Source organism: Sminthopsis crassicaudata, chromosome 5 (assembly GCF_048593235.1).
Source record: "Sminthopsis crassicaudata isolate SCR6 chromosome 5, ASM4859323v1, whole genome shotgun sequence".
NCBI classification, from domain to species: Eukaryota; Metazoa; Chordata; class Mammalia; order Dasyuromorphia; family Dasyuridae; genus Sminthopsis; species Sminthopsis crassicaudata.
In genome coordinates, this window is record NC_133621.1 from 103,772,955 (window position 1) to 103,797,805 (window position 24,851).

The following is a 24,851-nucleotide window of genomic DNA, read 5'->3' on the forward strand; positions in this document are numbered from 1 at the left end:
GCAGGAAAGAATGGATTAGAGTAGGGAAAGATTTTGGGCAATGGGATCAACCAAGGGCTATTGTAGTAGTCTAGACATAAGGTAATGTTGGCCTATATTGGGGCAGTGTCATATAAGAGAGATGTTGTAAAAGTAGAATGAATACGACTTGGCAACAGATTGGATTTGAGAAATAAGAGTCTGAGAAATCAAGATGACAATTAGGTTGTGAGTCTAGGTAACTGGGAAAATATCACTCCTCTCAATAATACACATCTTGACTTTCCCCATTGTAGTTTCAATATATTAAATGGGAGTTTTGGGGGAGTTCGACATGCAAAGGCCAGCAGAACAACACAGAAAGAGTTTAGAAACTCAGAAATGCATAAAAAATATGTGTAAAGTATTGTATAATATCAATACCCTATTTAAAAAAAAAAGGAAAAAATCAGATTTTTTTTCCTCTGGTACAAAGGGAAGGCCTCAAAAATTCACATGGATTTTCCAGATTGGGAGGTTCTAGGGCCCTAACCCTCTTGATGTGGAAAAGATAATTGTAATATGGGATTTAGAAAGAAGTGAGGATTTGTGGAGAAGGGTTTTGAATGGATGAGTTTTGAATATATTGAATTTAAGATTTCTGTGAGATATCTTAAAGTTAGAGGTGATGGGAGGTGAAAGATTAGTAATAAGGTCATAGAGATGTTAGGGATATATATATATGTATGTATGTATGAATTGTCTCCATATAAGATGATAATTGAATGTGTGGGAAATTATGAGATGACCAAGACATCTGTGGTATAGAGAGTAGGAAGTGATTTGCTTAAAGTCATATAACTAGTAAGCAGCAGAACAAAGTTTTGAATCCAGTTTATTTGACTCAGAACCAAAATTAGTAGCTTTGACTTAGAGCACAGCTAACATACTATCACTAAGGACTCACAGAGCATCCAGATTAAAATATAATTAGGAAAGATTTAATAAAATCGAAAAAATGATATAAATATATGGTTTTCTAAGTCATTATACAGCTTTGCTGGGATTCTTATGTATGGTTTGGTGGATCCTGTTTTTAATTCTAATTTGACGTCATTGATCTAGGGTATTGAAATTTAGAGAGAAAAAAATTAAACACATGTACTTCTTCAGAGACAATTTAATTAGCAAGAATAGTTATTTAAAATGGTAACTTAGATTGTTACATTGTGAATAACACCCATCTGTGAAGTATTATAATGTATCCCCTCTATGCAACTGCCTTTACCTATTATGTATTGTTTTCACATCATAAGTTACAAAGTTGATTCAAAGATGGGTTTCATGATACACTTATCCCTTCCATATCACAGAATTTAGGCCCAGCACCCCCATGATCTGGAAAATCAATGATGTAAAAAGTTTTGGCCCTCCCTTCCTATCAGAGAAGCCTATATTTTTATGGTTTTAAAAGATAAAACATGTTGATATTATACAGTACCATACATATAGTTTATGTATTTCTGAGTTTCTAAATTTTTTCTTTGTTGTCTGATGACATTGGCATGTTGCTTGCAGCTTCCTTTATCCAAATATCCATTAAATTTCTGATTCCGGCCTGTGAAGTACCAAAACGACGATGGAGAATGTCATTATGTGAAAGAGATACCTGTTTTTTCACTGGGTGCAAAATTGCTAATTAAAGTTCTGCTTTGATTCTAAATCTAGTTCTATTATATTAGTGAATAATTAAACTCTTCTTTTGATACTTATTAATTAACAGAAATATGGAATTTTAATATGACCCTCCCCCTCCTATACAGACTGGTGCAAGTTTTTCCTGAAGCTATTTCATTTCCTTTAAAAAAAAAATGTATTTATTACCTCAGTCTTGGAAGGAAAGGATCAGACTATTAGCGGGGAAGTTTCCAAACCCTGACATGTGCTCCTTGTTCGCTGCTTTTTCAGGCTTGGGATCTCTTTTGCGTATTACGGGGTCATTCTGGCCAGTGCGGAGTTACTGGAACGAGACTTGGTTTGTGGCTCCAAACGGAGACCCAGATGGTGCTGAATGAGGACTCGGAAGAGAGCAAGAGCCCCTGTCATTGTCACCTGTTTGCTCCCTCCGACTACAAGACCATGATCATCAGTACCCTTGGAGAGATTGCGCGTAAGGATCTTTGGTCTTGGGAGATTGCCTTATTTAATATGTGTACGTAGTAGGGCATCAGAATCTAAAGTTCCCAACATGAAGCGAGTAGCGAGCGGTAGTGATCCAGCCCACTGGAGCTGATCCATCCTCTTGGGGTATGGTCAACTCTATTACTGGTAGAGAGCTCTGGGTCAGGGAGGAAGATGTAAGTTTGAATCCTATCCCCAATACAAACTGTGTAACAACCACTAGGGATCTTAGTTTCTTCTTTAAAATGAGGGGATTGGACTCAAGTGACCTTGAAGCTCCATTAAAGCTCTAAATCTATGTGTATATGATCTTTGTTGGTGATTATTTGATCCACAAGTTGGAGAAGAAAGCAATTGGACCTAGATTGATTTTTGATAGTCTGAATTAAAAACAAACAGGAATTTATTTCCAACTGTTTATCAGGGATTATCCTTAATAGTTCCTAAACTCTATTGGGGGGGGGGGGGTGTGAACCGTAGCTAGTCACATATTAGCAAAATCTGAATTCGAAAGGTTTTCATGTTCTGTCAAATGAAGAATTCAGCAAAATTGCTAGACTTGGGAGATCCAACTTGGAAGTTACAATCATGGATATCTCTCTTATCTTTCTTTTCCTTTTTTCCCCTTCTGCTCTTTCTTCTGCTGCTGTTCCTTCTCCCCTCTTCTCTTCCTCTTTGTCTTGCCCTCCATCTTTCTCCCCCTTTATTTCCCCTTTTTTCTCCTTTTACCCTCTTCTTTTTTCCCTTTTCTCTCCTCCTTTCCACCATTCTCTCTTTTTCTTCTTTTCTCTCTCATTTCTCCCTCTTTCCCCCTTTTCTTTCCACCCATCTCCCTCTCTTTTCTTCCTCCTTCCTCCTGCCTTTTTCTCTTCTCCCCCATCCCATCTCTACCTAAAATAGAGCATCAGATGCTAGTAATCAGTAAAGCACCCAATGTGATAGCTGGCCCCTGGGTGTTTGTGACAGAGTGTGTTGTGAGCACTTTGAGTGGGTGGAAGATAGAGAATGTGTCAAATCCAGAGAAAGGGACAAGTTAGCTAATTGGGAGTGCCTGCAAATAGCAGGACTGTGAATCCGTGCACCATCAGTCTATGTGTTGGGGGGGAAGGTTTGAGGGGTCACAGATGAGCTAACCAAAGCAAGAATTGGTGTAATCACTTTCCTAAGGTGACAATGACAGGCAGGGTTTCAACAAAGGTCTTTCAGAACCAGCTCTTTCCTCCACACCATGTAGCTCTCCTTGAGCAAAAGAAGGTAAATTCTAGGGCGGGGGAGCTGCCCTTTCCTGAAGGTGAATTAAGAATTAAAGTAATGGACAGGGCAAGTTATTAACCTCTATTTGTATTAGAGGCAGCTAGATGACTCAGGAGTTAGAGAGCTGAGTTTGGAAGACCAGAGACTTCAAGTGGGCAAGAGATCACTAAGCATCAATAAGTAAAATTGCCACCCCATTCCTTCTCCTTACTTCTCAATATTTTGCTCCAGTTCTCTGGAGATCAGTGGCACTGCTTCTTATTTTTCTTCCTCCCCCCCCCCCCTTTTTTAAACCACTTTTTCCTTTCCTTATCCTCTAGCTTCAGGCGGTCCCATCTACTCTAGCTTATAATTTTCTCCTATCCTTCCCAAATTTCTGCCAGAAATGATTTGTAACATTCAAGGGTGGTCAGGAAACAGTGGTTTGGAAACATTCTCTGAGCCAGGGAAATTGTCAGAGACTTTCTGCAACTATGGGAATTTAGTGCCTAAAAAACTGATGACTAGGAGAGATGAATATTCATGTAATTTGTTTTTATTGGGAAGAGAAAATGCCTGGATTAATTATTTTATCAGTATAAGAAGTTCTTGGTGTGGAAACTCCATGTATTATTTCTTTTTCAATCAACAAGATGATAGTAACAATAATAATAATAGTACTTATATACTGCTTTAAGGTTTGCAAAGTGCTTTCTAAATGTTATCTTATTTTATCTCATTTAGGAACAACAATTCTGGGATGTAGGTGCTACTTTTATTCACATTTTCCAAATGAGAAAATGAAGGTAGACAGAAGTTAAGTGACTTGCCTAGATAATTAGTAAATATCTGAGGTAAAATTTGAATTTAGTCCTCTTGAGTCTAGATCTAGTACTCTAGCCAGTGTAATCTAGATGCCTGAGGTGAGATTAAAAAAAAAAAAAATACATGTTAACAGGCATCCTACCAGGCACTGGGAACGGCAATATAAAAGAGAGTTCTTACTCTAATAAATGTTAGAATTCTATTTTTTGGCGAGCCAATGACAAATGAATACATTTCGATTTCCTAAAAAAAAAAAAAAAAAAAAAAAAAGTTTTTCTCCCTGTCTGCAAAAGGAATTTACATTCAACTAATTTCCTCAAGTATTGCAGATGGTCAATTCAACTTCAATTTAGATTTAAGAGATTGGGTAATTTGTCCCTAACTATTCAGAAACTGTAGCAATCCCAGTGACTCCTAGGATAATCCTTTGATCTGGGGAGAAACAATATAGAGATATTACTTTCTGATTGAAAGTGATTGTCTCCCCTCCTGTGAGGGGACTTAGACTAAGAAATTTGAACTAAGATCTATTCAACAGATCTTTATGTTCTCACAAAAATAAAGGACTGCCAGGAAATTTGCTTACAAAGCAAGAACCAAAGAGACAGCATTCAAGAAGTTTGAACCAAGTTGCTTCCATTTGAAATGGGCATGAAATGGTTAATGTTGATGTCTGAATGTGCTAACTGCTTTTTAAGATGTCAAGGACTGGTTGTTATTTCTTCTCTTCTAGTAAATCCTTTAAATATCCTGGGCATTAACTTTTTGGGAAGACGGATCAGCCTTTCTATCACCATGGGATGTACAGCTTTGTTCTTCCTGCTGCTCAATATTTGTACTTCAAGGTATCTTCCTTTTGGGTGTGCCAAAATAGTTGGTTTTGGAGCAGTGAACTTTTTTTGGCTTTGTTTCAAATCTGTGATTTTTTGTTAGTGTTAGGGAGCTCCCCACTGTCCACTCATACAGATCAACAACTGTTTTGGAATACAAAGAAAGGCAAAAGAAACACAGTCCTGTCTTCAGAGAACTCATATTCCAATGAGAGAAACAAGGGAAAAATTACCCATAAAAAACCATATACATACATATAATTGGAAGTAATTTCCATTAAAACATTTTTTATTTACTTAATATTTTCTCCAGTTACATTTAAAACAATTTTTTTACATTTGTTTTAATTTTTTTGTGTTGTAGATTCTCTCCTTTATTCCATTTAAGAAATTCCCAGCTTCTACTTAAGAAATCATATGTGAAGTTATATAAAACATTTCCATAAGTCATGTTGTGAAAGAAAACAAATCTCCCATCCTAATTAAAAAAAAAAAAAAAAAACTAAAGGAAAAAAAAGTGTGTGTGTGTGCATGTGCACACACAGAGAATTAGAATATTCTTCATTCTATATTCAGTCACAACAATTTCTTCTTTGAGTATGGATAAGATTTTTCATTTTTAAGTCCAGTATAGTCGTGGATCATCGTATTTCTGAGAATAGAAAAGTCATTTATAGCTGGTCAGGCCAGAACATTGCGATAACTTTATATACAGTACATTTTGCTTTATTTGAGTTCCATGAAGGACTTTTCAGGGTTTTTTTTTTCTGAGAGCATCCTGCTCATCATTTCCCATGAACAATAACATTCCATGAAAAAAAATCACATCAAAGGAATTTTTTTTTTCTTTTACACTGTATGGGGATGGAAGATAGGGACCCATAAATATTTGTGGAGAATATGGGATTTGAGCTGAGTCTTGAAGGAAGCCAGGAAACTAGTAGGTGGAGAAGAGGAAGACAGACATTCCAGACAGCCAGTGAAAAGACATGGAGGTGGAAGATGTTGCCGGTTCATAGAATAAAGGGAGTAAAGTATTAGACTCCTTAATCTTTCAGGGAGGAAAATGGAAGAACAGGAGGGAGAAAGACTTTAAAAACCAATGAGGAGCAGCTAGATGTCTAGTAGTGGATAGAGCACCAGCCCTCCAGTCAGGAGGACCTGAGTTCAAATTTGACCTCAGACACTTAACACTTCCTAGCTGTGTGACCCTGGACAAGTCACTTAACCCCAATTGTCTCTAAACAAGCAAACAAACAAACAAGCAAACAAAAAACTACCTAACAATGGATTTTCCAATTGAACTGGAGATAATAGGGAACCTCTAGAGCTTATTAAATGGGGGTAAGAAGGTGAGATCATGACAAAACCTGTGCTTTTTGAAAAATCATATTAGCAGATGAACAAAGGACGATTGGAGTAAGAGGAGACTTAAGGTAGAGATTAAGTACAAGGCTTTTGCAAGAGTCTGGGTCTGAGGTGATGAGTGTCTATCAGGGTGGTGGTGATATAAGTCTTAAAATAATCTCTTAAAAATAGAGGTTTAAAAATCACATGTGCGTTTTCCAGGGCATCTTATGGCTGGTCAAAAATGCCCAGTTAAGATATATTTATGTGAAAATTATGAGCTGTTTGGTCTATAGAAGGGAGAGGAGAAAGGAGTTTTGTTGGTTCTAAACAATGATTCTATCCTCCATGTGCTGTCCCAGTTCTTCTCTATCCAACTGGGTTTTTCCCCTCTAAGTTTGAAGGGGAAGTGTCCAAGAAGTGTGTTAAAGTTGATGCTAAAACAACTCTACCTTCATATTTAGGGGGAAGGGTACATGACCTTCATAGGAGAGATTACCAGAAATCTATCCGCAAATTAAATTTTCAGTCAGAGTTTGATTTTTGTAAAGCCACACGAGGAGAGTGGATGATTTTGGTGTCCTTACATAAGAGACAAAGTGAACTGCAAAATTGGGCAATCACTTCACTTCTTCTTGCTCTAGGCAATTCCATAAGACTTCCAAAGCAGGTGAAATCCTGCTGTTGATAAAATGATGCTTTTTCACAACATGTTTTTCTTAAGCCAATGAAACCCCAGGTCTTCTCCCTATCCCTCTATGTGGCCCAAAGAGTTCATTTTGAAGAGTCTTGTTCTGGTCAGTAGCACAATTTTAATTTTTAAAAACTTCTATGAAACTATGCAGGATTGCAGTGTTAGTGGGTACATAACTTTCATCTCCCCTATTCTTAGGCTAGAGTGGAGAGCTTGAGAATAAGAAGGCTCTGTGCATACCCTTTGATCCAGCAGTGTTACTACTAAGTATCCCAAAGAGATCTTAAAGGAGGGAAATGGATCCACATGTGCAAAAGTGTTTGTGGCAGAAACTGGAAATTGAATAGATGCCCCTCAGTTGGAGAATGACTGAATAAATTGTGGTATATGAATATTATGGAATATTATTGTTCTGTAAGAAACAATCAGCAGGATGATTTCAGATAGGCCTGAAGAGATTTACATGAACTGATGCTAAGTGAAATGAGCAGAATCAGGAGATCATTATACATAGCAACAACAAGACTATATGATAATCAATTCTGACAGAATTGGCTTTTCTCAGTAATCCAATGATCCAAGACAATTCCAGTTAGATTTGGGGTAGAAAATGCTACTGGCATCCAGAGAGAAAACTATGGAGACTGAATGTGGATTGAAGTATACTATTTTCACCTTTTTGTTTTGCTTTATTTTTCTTTCTTGGGGTTTTTCCATTTTGTTCTAATGTTTCTTCCCCATCATGACTCATGTGAATTTCTATGTTAAAAATGATTATACATGTATACATCAGATTGCTTGAAATCTTGGGAAGGGAGGAGGTAAGGAAGGGAGAGAGGAAAAAAATTTGGAACTCAAAATCGTGTGAAAATAAATGTTGAAAACCATCTTTACATGCAATTGGAAAAATAACGTACTATTGTAATGCTGGAAAAACTGAGGCAAGATAGAGATTAGAGAGTTTTTAATATTTTATTAATTGGAGAATTTAATTGACTGGACAGGACTCTCATCTCAAAGTATTCAGTCATGAATGGGGGAATGATAAACACTTTTATAGCTTTTCAGACAAAGGAAAGGAAGAAGAGCGGGAAAAGTTAGAAGCCTTGGTTCTGTCAGGGTGGGGGGGAAGCTGTAAATTTTTACTAAAAGCCAGAGTCAGAATGTTTGAATAATAGAAGTAAAGATGTCAGTGAAGTATCTGAGATAGTCTTATCTTTTGGAATATTTTAGAGGGGCAGTGTCATAAATTCTTGAGGGCAGAAGGAGCTAGGAACCAGGAAGTCTGATCTGCTCCTCCTCTCCCATTGACAATTTATAACCTTAGAGCAAATGGTCCTCAGTATTAATGAACCAGGGGGGTTTTACGACTTAAGGGACTGAGGCAGAACAGTTAAGGAAACTGAGATAGAACAATTCAGGGAAACTCAGTCAGGACAATGAGGGAAACTAGTGCAGGGAAACTGAGGTAGAACAGCTCAAGGAGACTGTGGCATAACACTATTAAAACAATATTTTAAAAAACAGAATAGGAAGGGCAAGGGTCCTCATTGACAGATGGAGGGGTCCTGTCCCAAAGTCTTGTTTTGGAGGGCCTAACAGCAAAAGGGCCAGTGGAGCCATTATATATTTCTCTTCTGGCTGGAGTAGATCAGGACAACTGGAAATAGAGATGGATACAGGGGGAGACGTTTTTTTTTTTTTGTTTTTTTTTTGAGGCTGGGTTTAAGTGACTTGCCCAGGGTCACACAGCTAGGAAATGTTAAGTGTCTGAGAGCAGATTTGAACTCGGATCCTTCTGACTTCAGGGCTGGTGCTCTGTCCACTGCGCCACCTCCCTGCCCCTGCATCTACTTATTTTTGTTAATTTAAAAACAATAACAAACAACAACAACAAACCCTGTCACGTTGAAGGGGATGTTGGTCCTGTAAATATTTCCTTATTGGTGACACTAAGCTAATAATGATTTTTATCTTTTCCTCCTTATTCTCTCTTTTCTAGTACAGGCCTGATTGGCTTCCTCTTCATGCTGAGGGCTCTGGTGTCAGCAAATTTCAATACCATCTATATCTATACCGCTGAGGTTGGTCTTTCTTGGGGCTCTGATGGGTAGTGTGATTGAAACTGCTTTTGATAAATCATTTAAAGCATGTGCCCATCCACTCACAACTTTTCCTCACCCTCTACTAAGGGGTTTCTTTTAAGATTTAAAAGCTTTCATGACTTTCTAAATACATCCCATTGAAATAATGCCCAGCAGGGATTTCCAACTTTGTATTGTTGTTGGGAAAGGACATTTTTTTGCCCTCATTTATTTTCAGAAATCCAACTCTTGCAAGCTTCTTCTCTTATCCAGGGATTTGAGGAGGATGGGAGAATTCCAACCCTTAAGACATGGGGATTTCCCTGTTTGGGGGCACTATGGGTTCCTCTGGACTCTTGCAAGTGTTCTCTCATATCCAGGGATTTTTTTGAGGAGGATGGGAGAATATCAACCATGCTCAAGACATGGGGGTCCTCACTTTTTTGTGTGCCATGGATTACTTTGGCAGACTGGTGAAATCTGATGGATTCCTCAGAATAGTATTTTTAAATGGATGAAATAAAATATATAAGATTCTAAAGGAAACAAATCATGTTTGAAATACTCTTATGTATTTCAATAAGTATTTATTGTTTAAATCAAATTTTTGGGAAACAAGGGAGCATAGTGGAGAGAGCATCATCCCTGGAGTCTGGAGGAACTGAATTCAAATTTGACCTCAGACACTAGGTATTTACCAGCTGTATGACCCTGAGCAATTCCCTTAACCCCAATTGCCTCACAATAACCCCCCCCTCCCCAATTAAGGATTTCTGTTCTAATTCAAAAATCAAAATCAACTTTAAATTGCCTCCACGTAAAAGAAGCCCTGAATAAAGGTTGTCAGGAGCAGGAGGATTTAGACTTTTTTTGCTTGGAGCTTGGAAAGTGAGGAATTCCACAGAAAAAAAATGTGTGCCCTCTTCCTGTTCCTGAAATATTATGAATATCTTTACCAACTGATTTAAATTTTTTTTTCTTCAGAAATGTTCTTAAAGGGACTTATAAAGAAACAAAACTTTTAGAAGAATATAGACTAGAAAATTGAATAACTGGTTTCATTAACTTAAAAAGCAAATGTTTCAAGGTCTAAAAAAAGATGTGATCTCTTTGGATTAAAGAGGTCTGATTTCTAGAAACTTTATAATTGTGGAGAGGAAAACGGAAATATATGAAGTTAAATACTCATTTGTTTGGAGACATGCAGTTTTATATATATATATATATATTTTAAGAGATATGCAGTTTTTAGGTATATTGCAGCCACAGGGAGAAAAACATTTTTTTGAGGAAGTTGAAATATATTCATTTCTCATTGACTCACCAAAAATATATATAAATATAATTTTAACATCTGTTAGAGTAAGCACATAAAAAAATCCTTGACATAACTAGTTTACTCCTAAAATTGTCTAATTTGGGATATTACCTTTAAAAATAGAGTTTATTCAAGGCAACACTTAGAAATTTGGTAATCAGATTTTCTTTGCAATGTTTTCACTTTTTGTGACAAGTTGGGCCGCAATTTGGCATCTTTCCATTTTCTGCAGATTAATGAGAAATAGGCAAAAACTTGAGCAAAGGAAACTGCCAATGAGCTGGGAAAATAAAGGAAAAGGGGCTTTGGGGATTTAGGGTTCTCCCCAGTGGCAAGTTGATACAGAGAATGAGTGATGTGTAGGGGCTATTGTAACTGTCATCTCTTCAGTCCTTTGTGAACTAGTCAGGAGGATAGGAAGCGGTCAACCAGCTTCTAGAAAAGTCATGAAGTTGCCTCAACTCTATTTTAAAATGTCATACCCCAACTGGATAATTGTAAGAGCAAATTAATTATGCTGAAGATATCTTTGTTTCTCCTCTCATAGGTATTAGAGCAATATTTTTTAGGAAACTGAAAAATGAGTAATGTGTATATCTTGATTTCCCTCAAACTTATGTTTTTCTCCTTTGTGGTTATGTCTAGAAATTTTATGTCTTTAAAATTGGGGGAGGGGGCAGTTCGCAATTCCCTAGCAATTGGCCCTAGAAGGACCTGAGATAGTTACTAGCTATGTGACTGAAAAAGTCATATAACCCTGATTGTCTCCTCCCCCAAAAAATAATAAAGAAAAAAATCAATATTTAAATTAGTTTAAATAAAAAACCAAAAATAATTATTTAATCAATAAAATAATGAATAAAATAAAAAATAAAAATAAGTATTGCATATATTTCAATTTCTTTCAAACTCATTTTTTCCCTTCTCTCTATGTCTTCAGAAAGCCTTGAATCCTTTTTGTTGTGAAAGTGACAGTATTTCAAGATTTGTCCTTTGGACAGGGGTTAGGCTTGCTTATTCTTGGTCCCTGAGGGATTTAGATGCTCATGTAGTCCTCTTAAAACAAGGAACCTGGTCACATTACTTCCCAGTTGAAAAATCTTCCTTGTACCTACTTATTTATAGAATAAAAGACAAATGTTACCATTGGCATTCAATGGTCTCTGCAATGTGACTCAAACCTACCTCTCCATTCTTGTTTCACATCATAATTTAATACTTGATATCCTCATAAACCAGACCTCTAGCATTCATTTCTTGCCTGGTCTATTCTGGTTATTTTATTTTATTTTATTTTTTTTTAGCTTTTTGATAGTTGACACTCATATATAGCCCTTTAATGTTTGCAAAGCTCTTTATGTTATTATTGTATTTTTGGATGATCAGACCAATATGAGCTCAGAATGCTGTGCCATAGGTCGGGCACAAATACCCACTATGAACATTTAGGGTGGGATTCTCTCACGCTTCTGAGTTAACTAAATTCTGCTTTGCTCATAGAGGACCTTCTCAGAAGAGGGCATGCCATGCTGGTTGGTCCTGTGCCAGGGTCACCCGTGCAGTCTATTCTAGAGTTCTTAAGAGAGACCTTGAGAGTGTGTCACTTTTTCTGACCACCTTGTGAGTGCATGGATGCTCTTGAGGTCCCCTCCTTCAAATGACTGAGCCAAACAGCTTTATCCGATGTGATTCAGGTCTACACTCAGTCTGGGGTATGCTGGGCTAGGGGAGGCAGAATAAATGAGTATTTAATGATTAATTGAGGTTTCTCTCCTGCTGCAGGTCTACCCCACCCCTATGCGGGCTTTGGGCATGGGCACAAGTGGCTCTTTGTGTCGGGTTGGTGCGATGGTGGCTCCCTTTATATCCCAGGTGAGATGCCCCTGCAGTGAGCCTGAAGGGGATGACAGGGAGAAGTAGAAGAGACTTCAGAAGGGAAACCTGACCAGGGATTGTACTTATCAGAATGTTCTCTGAATCTATAATCCTATGGGAAAGCGGCATTGAGTCCCTACCCAAAGATGAGAGATTGTCCAGTTTTTTGGGTCATTCAATAACACAGGGAGGTACCATGATGTGGCAGAAAGAGAAAATTTCCCTATGGCTTGGACAAGTGACTTCCCCTTAGAAGTCTCAGTTTCCCCATCTGTAAGAGTATGGGGTTGGGCCAAATGATCTTTAAGATCTCTTCTAGATGCAGCAGTCTAACGTCTGTACGCTGGGGGTGGGGTGGGGTGGGTGGGGATACAGCACGGATGATGTCTTTCCTTGTTAGAAGGTTGTGGAACCCCACCGTGGATTCAGGATCCTCAAGGGACCTGTCAGAATGGTGTCACTATCACAGGAAGCATGGCTTATTACTAAAAAGTCTAAATCTCAGGGGTTTGAATCACCCCAAGATAGGGCATATTAGCCTCTCTCCAACTCAGGGGAATAATCCTGATTCTTAAAATTTTAACCTCACAGATATATCATTCCAGGTGTAGCCACTTTTCAATGACAAATGACCTCCTTGTGGATTCCTTTTAAGAAAATGTGTTAAGATAATGGGGTATCATGGTTGTACATGTATAGAACCATATCAGATTGCTTACTATCTGAGGGAGAGGGGAAACAGAGAGAGGAAGAGAGCAATTTGGAATTCAAAACTTGAAAAAAATCAAATGTTAATTGTTTATATGTGTAAATGGGACAAAATAAAATGTAAAAAATAGGTAACTTAGGGAGGCAGTTCTAGAGTATGTATTTCTTTGTGGGATTTGGCCCCTTCCATCCATCTTTTAGCCACTTCAGAATCACTGGTAAGAGGGTGTGGGTTAAAAGTTAAAGGTTTAAGAATAAAAATCCACCCCCAATTTAGGGGAATTTGAGAAGGTATCAGACAGCAGTTATGGGGAAGTGAAAGGAGATAGAATCCCAGCAAAGGGGAATAGGGATTTATCTCTTGTACTTTCTATCCTGAGGTTTTATCCTAGTCTTTCCTCTCTGTGCCTTTTCTTGCACTGCCCCCCTTACCTGGAATGGATACCTGCCCCAACTCCATCTGGTGAAGTCTTTCTCTTCCCTCAGGACCCAGCTCAGGTGTTCCCTTCACAAAGGTTTCCCTGCCCCCCAATCTCCTTAGTGAAAGCGATCCTTCCCTTCTCAAATTTCCCTTAACACTTTACCCAGATCTTTCTTTTGCTGTTCTCATTTCCTCCTGTATTATAGATATTCGTGCACATCTTTCTCCACATTTGATTATAAGCTCCTTGAGAGCAATGTCCAATTAATTGAACAATTCAACAAATATCTGTAGGTAGCTATTATGTACAAGACATCACGCTAGGTATTGAGAGCTAGAAAGACAAAAGTCTGCTTATAAGAGGCTTATGAACTATGTAAGGGTTGCTGCATGTGTATAGAAAATAAATAATAAGTAATATTAGTCAGAGGCTGTGGTAAGAGAGCCCTGATAGCAGGGGAGAGGGAGAGAGAAGGAGAAGGTGTTCAACTCCATGATCTTGAAGATTTAAATCTATAATCCTAAGAAGTGAAGAGGAAGTGCATTCCAGACATGGAACAGAGCCTTGTATCCCTGACACCAAGCAGAGCCATAATATATAACATTATAATTATATAATATATAATAATTATTATATAATATTTATTGTATATAAGACTTATATTATTTATTTATTATAGATAATATTATAATGTAATATAATTATATAATAATATATCTTTCTTCTTGTTTGGTCATTTTAGACTTTTATGACCCCCTTTGGGATTTCCTTGGCAGATACTGGAGTGGTTTGTCATTTCCTTCTCCTGCTCATTTTATATGGAAACTGAGGCAAGCAGGGTGGATTGACTTACCCTTGTGTCTGAGGCTGGATTTGAGCTCAGGAATGAGTCTTACTGGGTCAGTGCTCTAGCCTGCCCACCACCTGACTGCTTCCTATTTTACCCAGTCCACACTTAATGTTTCTTGAACACCATGGAGTTAATAACTCAGTTGGGCACGCCGATGTCCGAGTCTCTGCTGGGGTTATACCTGTCTGTTCCGTGCCTTGCAATGACCTCGTTTTCCCATGCTAACAGACAAATAGGCAGCTTTGTGGAGTTTGGCGGCCTGAACAACACTAGATGTATTCAGTTCCTGGCCCAGTTGGGCGAGTTACTCGATCCCCCTGAGCCTCCCAGAGCCCCCAGAAACCCTGGGAAAAGGGTGCCCACTGGGACAGATCCATTTATACGTAATGGGCCCTCCTGGGGACTGGAGGGTGAGACTGAGGGTTTCTTCCCATGTGCCTCCTCCCTCCTTTTGAAAAGAGAGAGATTTGTACTATCTTGTCCTCTCAGAAGAGAGAGGACCTGACCTAGAGAATGAAGGGGAAGACAGAAAGAAGGAGAGCATGGGAGGAAGAAAAGGCAAGGGCAAATTATGAGGGTCTTTTCTACTTTGGGTAAAGGGATTTTGATTTCCTGATAGGTTTCTCCCCATCTCACCCCCAGAAATTTTCCAATTAATCCTACGGTTGTTACTGGTCAAACTGGCACTTTGTAGAGCGATGTTTCATTCTCCCTTTTTTTTTTTTTTTTTTTTTGTGTGTGTGTGTAGGCAGTCAGGAATAATGCTCATATAGCTAATGGGGTCTGAAGTCAGATATGAATTCAGATCCTACTGACTCCAAGGCTGGTACTCTGTACCACTCAGCTGCTAAGTCTCATTCTCAAGAGCTTACAAAATCCAGGGGTTCTTAATCTGGGTTCTGTGGACCCTCAAAGTGTCTATGGATAGATTTTTATGGGGTCCATGAGCTGTATCAAGGGGGCAAGGAGCAGCCAAAAGGCACAGTGAATAAAGCACAAGATTTATAATCAGAAGGACCTGAGTTAGAATCAGGCCTCAGACACTTCCTGGCTATGTGATCTTCGGTAAGTCTCTTAACCCTGTACAAAACACCAGAGAAGGAAAGGGCAAAGCATTTCTGTCATACACCTTGCTAGTAAAGTAAACCACTTGAAGAAAGACGTTCTATCTCTAGTACCTAGCAGAATGCCTTGTACAAAGCAGATGCCAAATTAGTACTTTTTGATTGACCATATTTGTATTTTCTCTTTTAAAAATTGTCCTTTGGGATTTTTAAGAGGGAAAGGATTCTGGGCAGATGGTGGGGTAGTCAGAAAATTCCAAGCTTTCCAGATTTCTCCCACAAACAAAACAAAATTGTGCCTTAGAGTGAACATAGGTCAGTGTTCAGTTAAAAACAAATAAGACTTGAGACAGAACAGGGGTCCTCCTGGAACAAGTAGAGAAGACCTGAAGAAAGAACCCAGTCCCAGTCCAGGTTAACTCTGCAGGAACAAGTTGGGGAGCGCTGGCGTGAGGAGTCAGGGTCTAAATCCAAGAAGACTGAGGGAACCTCAGCTGATCAGGAATGCCAGGCCCAGCTGTGCGGCTGAGATGCGGCCTTGGGTGAGAAGGAGCCAGCACCCTGTGAGTGCAGAGGCAATGGGGCAGGGACACTGCTGTCTGCAGGCACCCGCAGGAATGGGGAGTCCTTGGTTTGGGTTTCCTGGCCAGAGGGGAGAGCCAGGGAAAAGCTAGAGGTACCATCCCCCCTCACACTGGGATTAGAGGAGTTTACACTAATAGTTCTCATTTAAAACATGTGTGTGTAATATAGGCAAAGAAGAAAGAACCCAACCACAGAAACTTACTATGGGAATAGGGAAGACCAGGTTCATCTTAAAAGAAGAACAGTGAAGTTAAAAAAAAAAAAAAGCCTTTTCTACCCCAAAGAGTAATGTAAAATGGCTCCCTACCTAGAGAAAAAGGTAATCAATTAGAAAAAGAGATCCAGAATCTTAAGAAAATAATTCTTTGAAAATTAGAATTGGGCAATGGGAAGCTATAAGAGACCAAAAACAAAAAATAACAAAACAAAATATAAAGAATGAAAAAAATTGAAGAGAATGTAAAACATTTTTTAAGAAGTACAACAGATCTGGAGAACAGATCAAGAAAAAGCATAAGAATAATTGGATTACTGAAAGCTGTGACCAAAAAAAGAATCCAAATATAATAGTACAAGAAATAATCAAAGAAAATTGTTCAGGAGTGATAGAAGAGGAAAGTAGAAAAATTAAAAACCCACGGATCATTATCTTAGTATAGCACCTTCCCAAAACTATAAATAAATAAGGGTGGGAGGGAATAAAACAAGGTAGGGCATAGAAGGGTGTGTAAATTTATGGCAGTGGTACAAGGAACACAGATAAATGGGAAAGGGATAAAGAGGGAAGGAAAGGATGGCATATATTTAGGTGGAGCACAGAAAGGGAAAAGGTGTGAAAAGAAGATAAGGGAGGGATGTATGGATGGAGGGAGGTTAAATTCCAGATGAATTAAGGAATAGAATTAAACTAGAAGAGTTAGCAGGACTGGAAATAAGAAATAAACACAAACATTATAATAGGGATCAGGAGTAGAATATATTAGAAAAAAAGGGCTAGTAATCATTGATCTTAGACAAAGTCAAATTTAAAAGATTCAGTAAATCTACATGTGTAAATCTACATATGTGTAAATGCATACATATGTTTCTGTATATGTCAACATGTATGCATCTAGTATATATGTGCAAATATATGTATTTGCATGGTATGTGTGTGTGTATATATATATATAAATACACACATATAGAGAACTGTCTTTTTGCCATTTCTCCATTATGTAGTAGCCCCTGGAATCTCAGGTATCTGGCTTCCTAATAGTCCTCTCTTCCGTCACCATTGACCTTAACTCCAGAAATATCAGAGACTTCAGACAATGCTATTACCTCAGAGTGGCCAAAGCTAAGACTCCACCTTCATCTACTCTAACATTTAGCAAAGTCTGATGAATTGCCAACTCTAGGGAGTAGTATGTTATAATGAAAAGAACACTGAACTTCAGTCTGAAAACCTGGGTTCAAGTCCTGACTTATACTGTGTGTTTTTGGTCAAGTCTTTGGGCAACCTTTCTGCCTCAGGTTCCTTTTCTGTGAACTAAAGGAGCTAGATTTGGGAACAACTAGAGTTATTGTGGATAGAACCCTGTAATGGAAATTAGACTAGACTTTGAATTTGCCCTTGATCACTTACTAGTTGTGTGGTCCAGGGCAGTCTTTAGGCAATTTTTTTGTGCCTCAGTTTTCTCATTTGTAAAATAAGAGGGTTGAAAGTGATGGCCTTCTAAGTTTCCTGACAGCTGTAAATTTGACTACATATTTTTTTATCTTGTTTTTATCTTAACATGTCTTTTTTTTTTTTTTTTTAAACTGGCTAATAGTTTGATCTTTCATTATCAGTTCACACTTTCTTCCTTAGAATGATTTGTTTATATGGTTAGAATATCATTATTGAGAACTTCCCTTCCCTCTTGATTTATCTTTCCTTAATGGGCTACTTCTTCCTCTGTCTGTTCTGTCTGATAGGGGATTAGGATTTAGACCAGGTGACCTCTAAAGACCCTTTAAATTCTGATCACATCGGTCTGTTCCCTTCATTATCTACCATAAACTCTGAGACAAGAACATTGCCACTTATTCTAGATGTTAAAATTTTTTTTTTGTTATACATGTATATTAATTTTTTAAATGCACATTTCTTTATGAATTATGTTGGGAAAGAAAAATCAGAACAAAAGGGAAAAACCATAGGAGAGAATGTTTTGAAAGTCTAGCATTGTTTCGGGAAAAACAATGAGAATAGAGTGGAAGTTACTAAGAGGCAAATTTAGTGTTGATGCAAGAAAGACTTCCTAACAATCAGAACAGTACCCAAATATTATCTGATGTTGTGAGTCAGGACTCCCCACGCTCTTAATACACCCACCAGAACTCAAATAGCTTGAATTAAATTAATTTATCCTCCGGAAGACTAATTTGGGACTCAGCTATGGGCCTTTGGGGGTAGAGTTGATATAGACAGTTGATATAGATAGTTAAAGGACTCTGGACAGGAGCTCCTCAGGCCCGAAGGAATTTCTTTGTAAATAGCTTTTCATTTCCTTGTAAGCCAACTATTTCTAGCTTTATTGTGGATTGTTTTCACTGCCTAGTGAAATGTTTTAGCCTGGGAGTTATTGAATGTTTTTATATTTTAAAATTTGTATCTTACCCTTTAGACTTTGATTGATCCATCCAAGCAAATATGGAGCCATGAATGGGAGACCATTCATATCACTTAGCTATTTAATACATACATAATACATACATGTATGTTTGTATAAACATATATACACACATATAATCCTGAACTACATAATGATTTGTGAGATAACTAGGACTGCCATTAAATTGACTTTTATATTTTCCTCAGCTACATATGTAGATACCAGGAAAAAGGAAGGAAACAAGCAATTATTGAGCACCTACTTACTATGTGCCAGACAGCCAGATGGCTCAGTGATTAGTGTGCGGAGCCAAGAATTGAGAAGATCTGAATTCAAATCCAGCCTCAGACACTTAACTAGCTGTGTGATCTAAAGCAAGTCACTTAACTATGCTAAGAAACCCCGCCATTTTTCTTTTTGTCTCAACTGAGACAGAGGTTAAATGATTTTCCTAGTCAAATAGCTAGTAAGGGTTTGAGGCTGAATTTGAACCTAGGCCTTTTTAACTCCAGGCCCAGTGCTCTGTCCAATGTGCCACTTTAGTTAACAAATAAATAATTGTTGCTAAAAGAAACTAATCCAATTTCTGAATAAGAATACTGTCTTATAATTGTGTTGCTTCATAATTTACTTTTGTACACTACATCTCTAGTAATGATTCTCATAACTCTTCAATCTGTTCTTCAGGAACTGATTATCGGGTTTTTCAGGCAATGTTACTCATTTAACCACAACTAAAGAGAAATCTGTGTGTAAAGTGCTGCTTCTTCCTTATATTGACATTTACTAAAAGAAAAAATATATAAGAAACAAAAAAGGAAAGCAGGCCTTTAGATAAAAGGGATTGAAGAGAAATACACATATAGAGAAGCAGGGAGCTTCCTTAGCTGATGATAAAGGTAGTTATAAAGCATTTTTTCCACCGGCTAGTTTGCATATAGCCATTTTTAGAATTTTGAAATTTATAACTAGGGAAGTAGAGTCAAAGAACTACTTTGGGACTACAGAACAAATGTAATTGGACTTTTGTGAATAATATGACAGGAATATGGATTTGAGGTTTTTTAGTGTAAGTTATAAGTACACTGCAGCACATGAGGAAGACCTGATTGGAAGCTGTGGGGAAAAAGTGGGGATAATGAATAAAGAGGCAGATGTTAGAAGTGGCATACAGAAGCCAATGTGGCTGAAAAATTTGGAAGTGAGAAATGAAAGGGAGATAGTAGAAAATAGCAGATACTTTGAGCCAAAATCAGCTGATTAACTGCAAGAGGCTGCCCATCTTTAATGCAGGGAATTGTTCTGAGTGAAGGAAAACTCTGATTCTGAGAACTGAATGAAGCAGAATTATGTCTTTTGAAGGTCTGAGAAAAGGCTTGTCTTGATAAGAAGCATTTACAGCTTGAGAAAAAGAGGCTTGCCTGTTTTACACTGCTTCTGAATCTTGAGAAAAGATCTGAATTTTTATAGGTATCAGCTTAAAGGAACTGATTTTCGCTGAAGAAATTTATGACAGCTAAGGGAATATATCTAGAAGACTCTGAAGATCTAAGGCTTAATGTTCTAAAGTAGCAGAGAAGTGGTTTTTATCCCACAGGTAAATGAAGAGGCTCAGTAGGCAGGAATATGTTCAACCAGCAGGTGTCATGTTTTCCAAAAAGATCAAGGATATTCAGACCTGGAATGCAGGACTGTAAGCATGAGGTTTCCTGTTCATGGCTCACTGCTAGGTTTCTCATTGTGTTCTTTCCTACCCCAAAACACTGTGTACATTGGTGGGTGAGGACGATCCAAGATTTATATTATCATTATTCTTGCTTCGTCCTTTTTGTTTAGTAAATGTCTCATGATGTATAGTGTTTTAAAGGGAAACATACTAGTGGGGGCTCAGGAGCTTTAACTGTTGGTAGATCCTTGTCTCTGCTCATACCAGAATTACCCTCAGGACTCTGAGAGTGATTTGCAACTTATTGGGGAAACTACTCTGATCAGTCAGTGTAGATGCAGTTTGGAGTAAAGTCACCCCAATCTTATGAGACCTAAAGAGAACTGGGAGTCACTATAATACCCAAATTACAAAATCAAAATCAAAACAAATATATCCTAATTAGGTACCTATACATTTCTGTAACTTTTCCCAAGAAAGGATAAAAATGGCCTTTTATTATAATTTGTCATCATTGGTAATAATCCTTTATGCCACATAATGATTTGTGGGAGGAATCTGAGAAGCTGGAGGTAGGGATAGGGATAATTGTGTGAAAGCATAACGTTTGATTGCAGAGGGAATAGGAAATAGGAACAATGGGCAGAAGTTGCAAAGTAATAAATTTAGATTTGAAGTGGGGAAAAAACTTTCTAACAATTAGATTTGCAAAAGTAAAATGGGCTACCTGGGGAGGTACTAAGTTTCCCTTCACTAGCTGTCTTCAATAAAGACTCAATGATCATTTATTCATTATGCTAGAGTGGGAAATTCTTTTTCTGGACATGGGCTGAACTAACGTTGTCATTGTGGCTTCTTCAAACTCTGAAATATTGTTATACATACATGCACATACACCCGTTCCCCCCTGCCCTTGGATAAATGATGGAAGGAGTATGGAAAAGCTGAAGGCTAACCAAAAGATGTAAATCTGAACTAGATTTATCTCTTGGGATTCAAGATGGAAAGAGAAATGGGTAGGCTAAAATAGCATCAGCGCTACATGAGGAATTGAGAAATATATCCATGAAATAATGTACTCTCTCCTCTTTTCTCTTCAGAACTTGGAGCTGGCCAGCAAGGAACAGAGAAAGGGAGAGAATGTCTCCCTCTCCCTAAGTACTTGCTTTATCAGGAATGTATAAGCATTAGAAGAGAAGTTCCTTTGAGGGTGTGTCCCCTAAGTTATGGTCTGGGCAGGGATTGGGAAGGGAAGGGAGAATGTTTTTCTCATTGTGCCAGCACAAAATACAATATAGTATGTCATCTCTGATGGCTGGCAAAAATAGAACAAAAACCACCATTCTATTTTCAGAGAAATCTACTTGTAAATATCCCATATTAATGTTAACTTACAGAATAATATAGGTTTTTACCTTAATTCCCCCTCCCCCCCACTGGACAGTAGGAAATAACATGAGGAAAATCCATTGGCTTTAGATTCTGAAGCAGAGTTCAAACCCAGGTTTATGTATTACTTTCATAACTACGGACATGTAAAGGGCTAGAACTGAGCAATGCACTTGGATGGTGAAGCACGTGAGACTAATTGCCAATTGGACGGTTCCCTATTAACTTGTTTAAGGTTGACCCTCCCCAGCTGTTCTGTGCTGACTTGATTGGTGGGACAAAGAGGGGGAAGTGACGTGTGTGGGAGGAGCAAGAGAAACTTGGGTGGTGGAACTCACGCTCACTTGCACTCGTGACCTGGCGTTGGAGGCGACGGTAAAGATCTAGAATAAAGACATTTAGTGATCCTGACTCTTGCTGATTTCTGGAAAGATAGAGTTCCAGCATTTGGCGCCCAACGTGGGGCGCCATTTGTAACGTGCTCTCTTGGCAGTTACAATTACTAGTCTGTCCTAGACCCACCAGAGTACCTTTGAGCTCGGGCCCCACGTTGGGCGCCATTTGTAACGTGCTCTCTTGGCAGTTACAATTACTAGTCTGTCCTAGACCCACCAGAGTACCTTTGACCACTGTCCTTTGCAGTGTGAGCTCTACCCGGCTCGCCTCCTCTGAGGCCTTCTAAGGTCTCTGGCCACAATCTCTTGAATCTATAGCTTAGTAACCGGTAGCGCACTCAAGAACAACCACATGTAATCTTAAAAGCCTTTATTATACCTACTCACATAATGCCCTAACTGATGCCCTGACTTGTTGGTTCCCTGGTGAACACCTGGTCAGAAGACCCATGTGTTCACTACCAAAATCCTTACCTCTTTCGGCTACCCATCTTGGCTTGGCCACCCAGCTAGGAGCCAGGGTGAACAGCAGAGGTTAAAGAGGGCGGTTGCTGCCTGCAGTGGGCTTATATAGGGCCTGTGAGGTCACACACACAGCCAATCAGCGAGAGAGTCACCCATTACGAAGCTATCTCAATATGGCCAGGATCCCGCCCAAGGGCAGTCCTAATACTTCTGGGCCTCAATCTCCCGATGCACTGTGTCCGCCCATTTAAAGGGCCCTTACACGGACAAATAACTGGCTTTGCCTCTCTGGACCTGTTTCCTTGCTGATAAAATGACAGGTTTGGATCAGATGACTTCTAAGGTCCTTTTCAATCTGAAATTTATCTTAACCACCACCTGAAATTTCTTTGACCTCTAACTTTACTCCTTCTTTCTCATCCTTTTAAATAACTATATCAAATATAAATAATATATTATTATAATTATATATGATATATTACATAAATTATATATACAATATATATACATAATAAATAATAAAATATAAACTATAATTGTTTGAAAGCACTATGGGAGACCATATTTAAAGAAATTTCTTAATGACCTTTTCTCTCCCCTTTTTTGTACGGAAGTAATCCTTTCTTTTAATGTATCCATTTTGTAAACTGGATTTTTTTTTAATTTCTTTGACGTGGATGTGACTTGGTAGATGAAATCTATTGATTTGAATGGTGGTGAAATAATTTCCTCATTCTTTCTATGGTAACTCTTCTTTTGAGGTAATCCCAACATAATAGTTTCATTCCTATGTCCTGTAAATATAAAAAAAATTTTTTTTTAATGTTTTAGGGATGTATGGTTCTGTGCTATCTATTGATAAAGTTCTGAGGGTTTACATGTATCTTCTTATAGAGGGATGTAACTTTAATTCCTTATTTCTCATGTTTTAACATTTTATACTTTTCTTGAGTCTTGTGTTTGAATGTCAAGTTTTCTGTTCAGCTCTGATCTTTTCATCTAGAATGCTAGGTTATTCTTGGCCTTGCAGAATGTCATAATGCAAGCCTTCTGTTTCATTATAGTGGCAGCTACTAAATCTGATGTGAAAATGACTGTGGTTCCATGGTATTTGAATTATTTCTTTGTGGCTACTTGCATTTCCTCTTTGATCTAAGTTCTGGATTTGAGGTATAACATTATTGAAAATATTCATTGGGGAATTTCTTTTTAAGAGGTGACTGGATTCTTCTAATTTCTATCTTGCCCTCTGGTTCTTAAAATTTGACTTTAATTTTTAAGTGTCTATGCTTTTTTTGTGCATTGCTCCCACATAGTTCAGTGATTCTTAACTTCTCTTCCAGTTCAGTGGTTTTCCAGAGATATTTCACAATTGTCATTTTTTTCAATCTTTTGAACTTAAAAAAAGTCTCATGGAATTATTACGATGTTACCAATTCTGATTTTAAAAAGCATTTTTTTTTTTTTTTTTTACAATTTGGCCAATTCTAATTTTCAAATTTCTTTCCCCCTCTTTACATGCTATAAATTCTATTTATAGTAATTTTCTTGCATAGCATTCTCCCTCTCAACTTATTCTCTACACTTGATTTAAAAAATTGCTTTCTCAAATTTGGGAATTCTGGTTAAGCTTGCATCCAACCTGCATTTTTTGAGGTTTTGTTTATAAAATGTAATTGTCATCCAAGTTTGTGTCTTGAATTTCCCTGTCACTATAGCAATTTTCTGTGGTCAGGTTCTTTCCGGCCCTCATTTTCCCAGCCCACTTTTTGACTTCTGGGTTGGGTTCTGCTCATCTCTGGAGGAAGATGGCTGGCCTGAATTTATTTTATATCCTGCTATTTTCATAGCTCAGTCTAGGGGCTCCTGTTTTCTGTGCTTCCAAAATGTGACCTGAGGATAGGTCTGTTTATGAGAGTGCATATGGTTATTTATGGTTAAGTTTCTGTTGAATTCGGTTAAAATTCAAAGACAGAACTGGTGGCTCATGTATAGCACCAAGGGTTAGACTGTTGGGCTCAGAACCACAGAATTCTAGAACTGGTGGTTTCTTATATAAGTTGATAGGAGCCCTGCTCCATCACAATAACCACCTCTCCCCCATGGAATTGCATACTGTTTGGAACTGCCAGATGGCACCCATTTATGCTTCTGGTGTGTATGGAGATCCCTGGGGTTCTTTCAGCCCAGATGTTCAGTGCCCTCATCATCCCTGGATGCTAGATTACTACCCACAGAGCTATTGTTTCTACCTCTTACCCCAATGTTCTGCAATCCTGGCCTGTCCCCACCCCAGTGTCAATAGACCTATGTCTTTTCCTAA

General features: G+C 38.1%; 1 protein-coding gene across 1 annotated transcript in view; it reads left to right on the forward strand.

Moving 5' to 3' along the window:
* Positions 1–24,851, forward strand: part of SVOPL (SVOP like) — an 87,995-nt gene that overhangs the window by 55,348 nt on the left and 7,796 nt on the right. Inside the window, 5 exon segments of the mRNA XM_074267813.1 lie at positions 1,927–2,006; positions 2,009–2,128; positions 4,931–5,042; positions 9,071–9,152; positions 12,253–12,342. Of these exon segments, the coding sequence (XP_074123914.1) occupies positions 1,927–2,006; positions 2,009–2,128; positions 4,931–5,042; positions 9,071–9,152; positions 12,253–12,342 (484 nt within the window).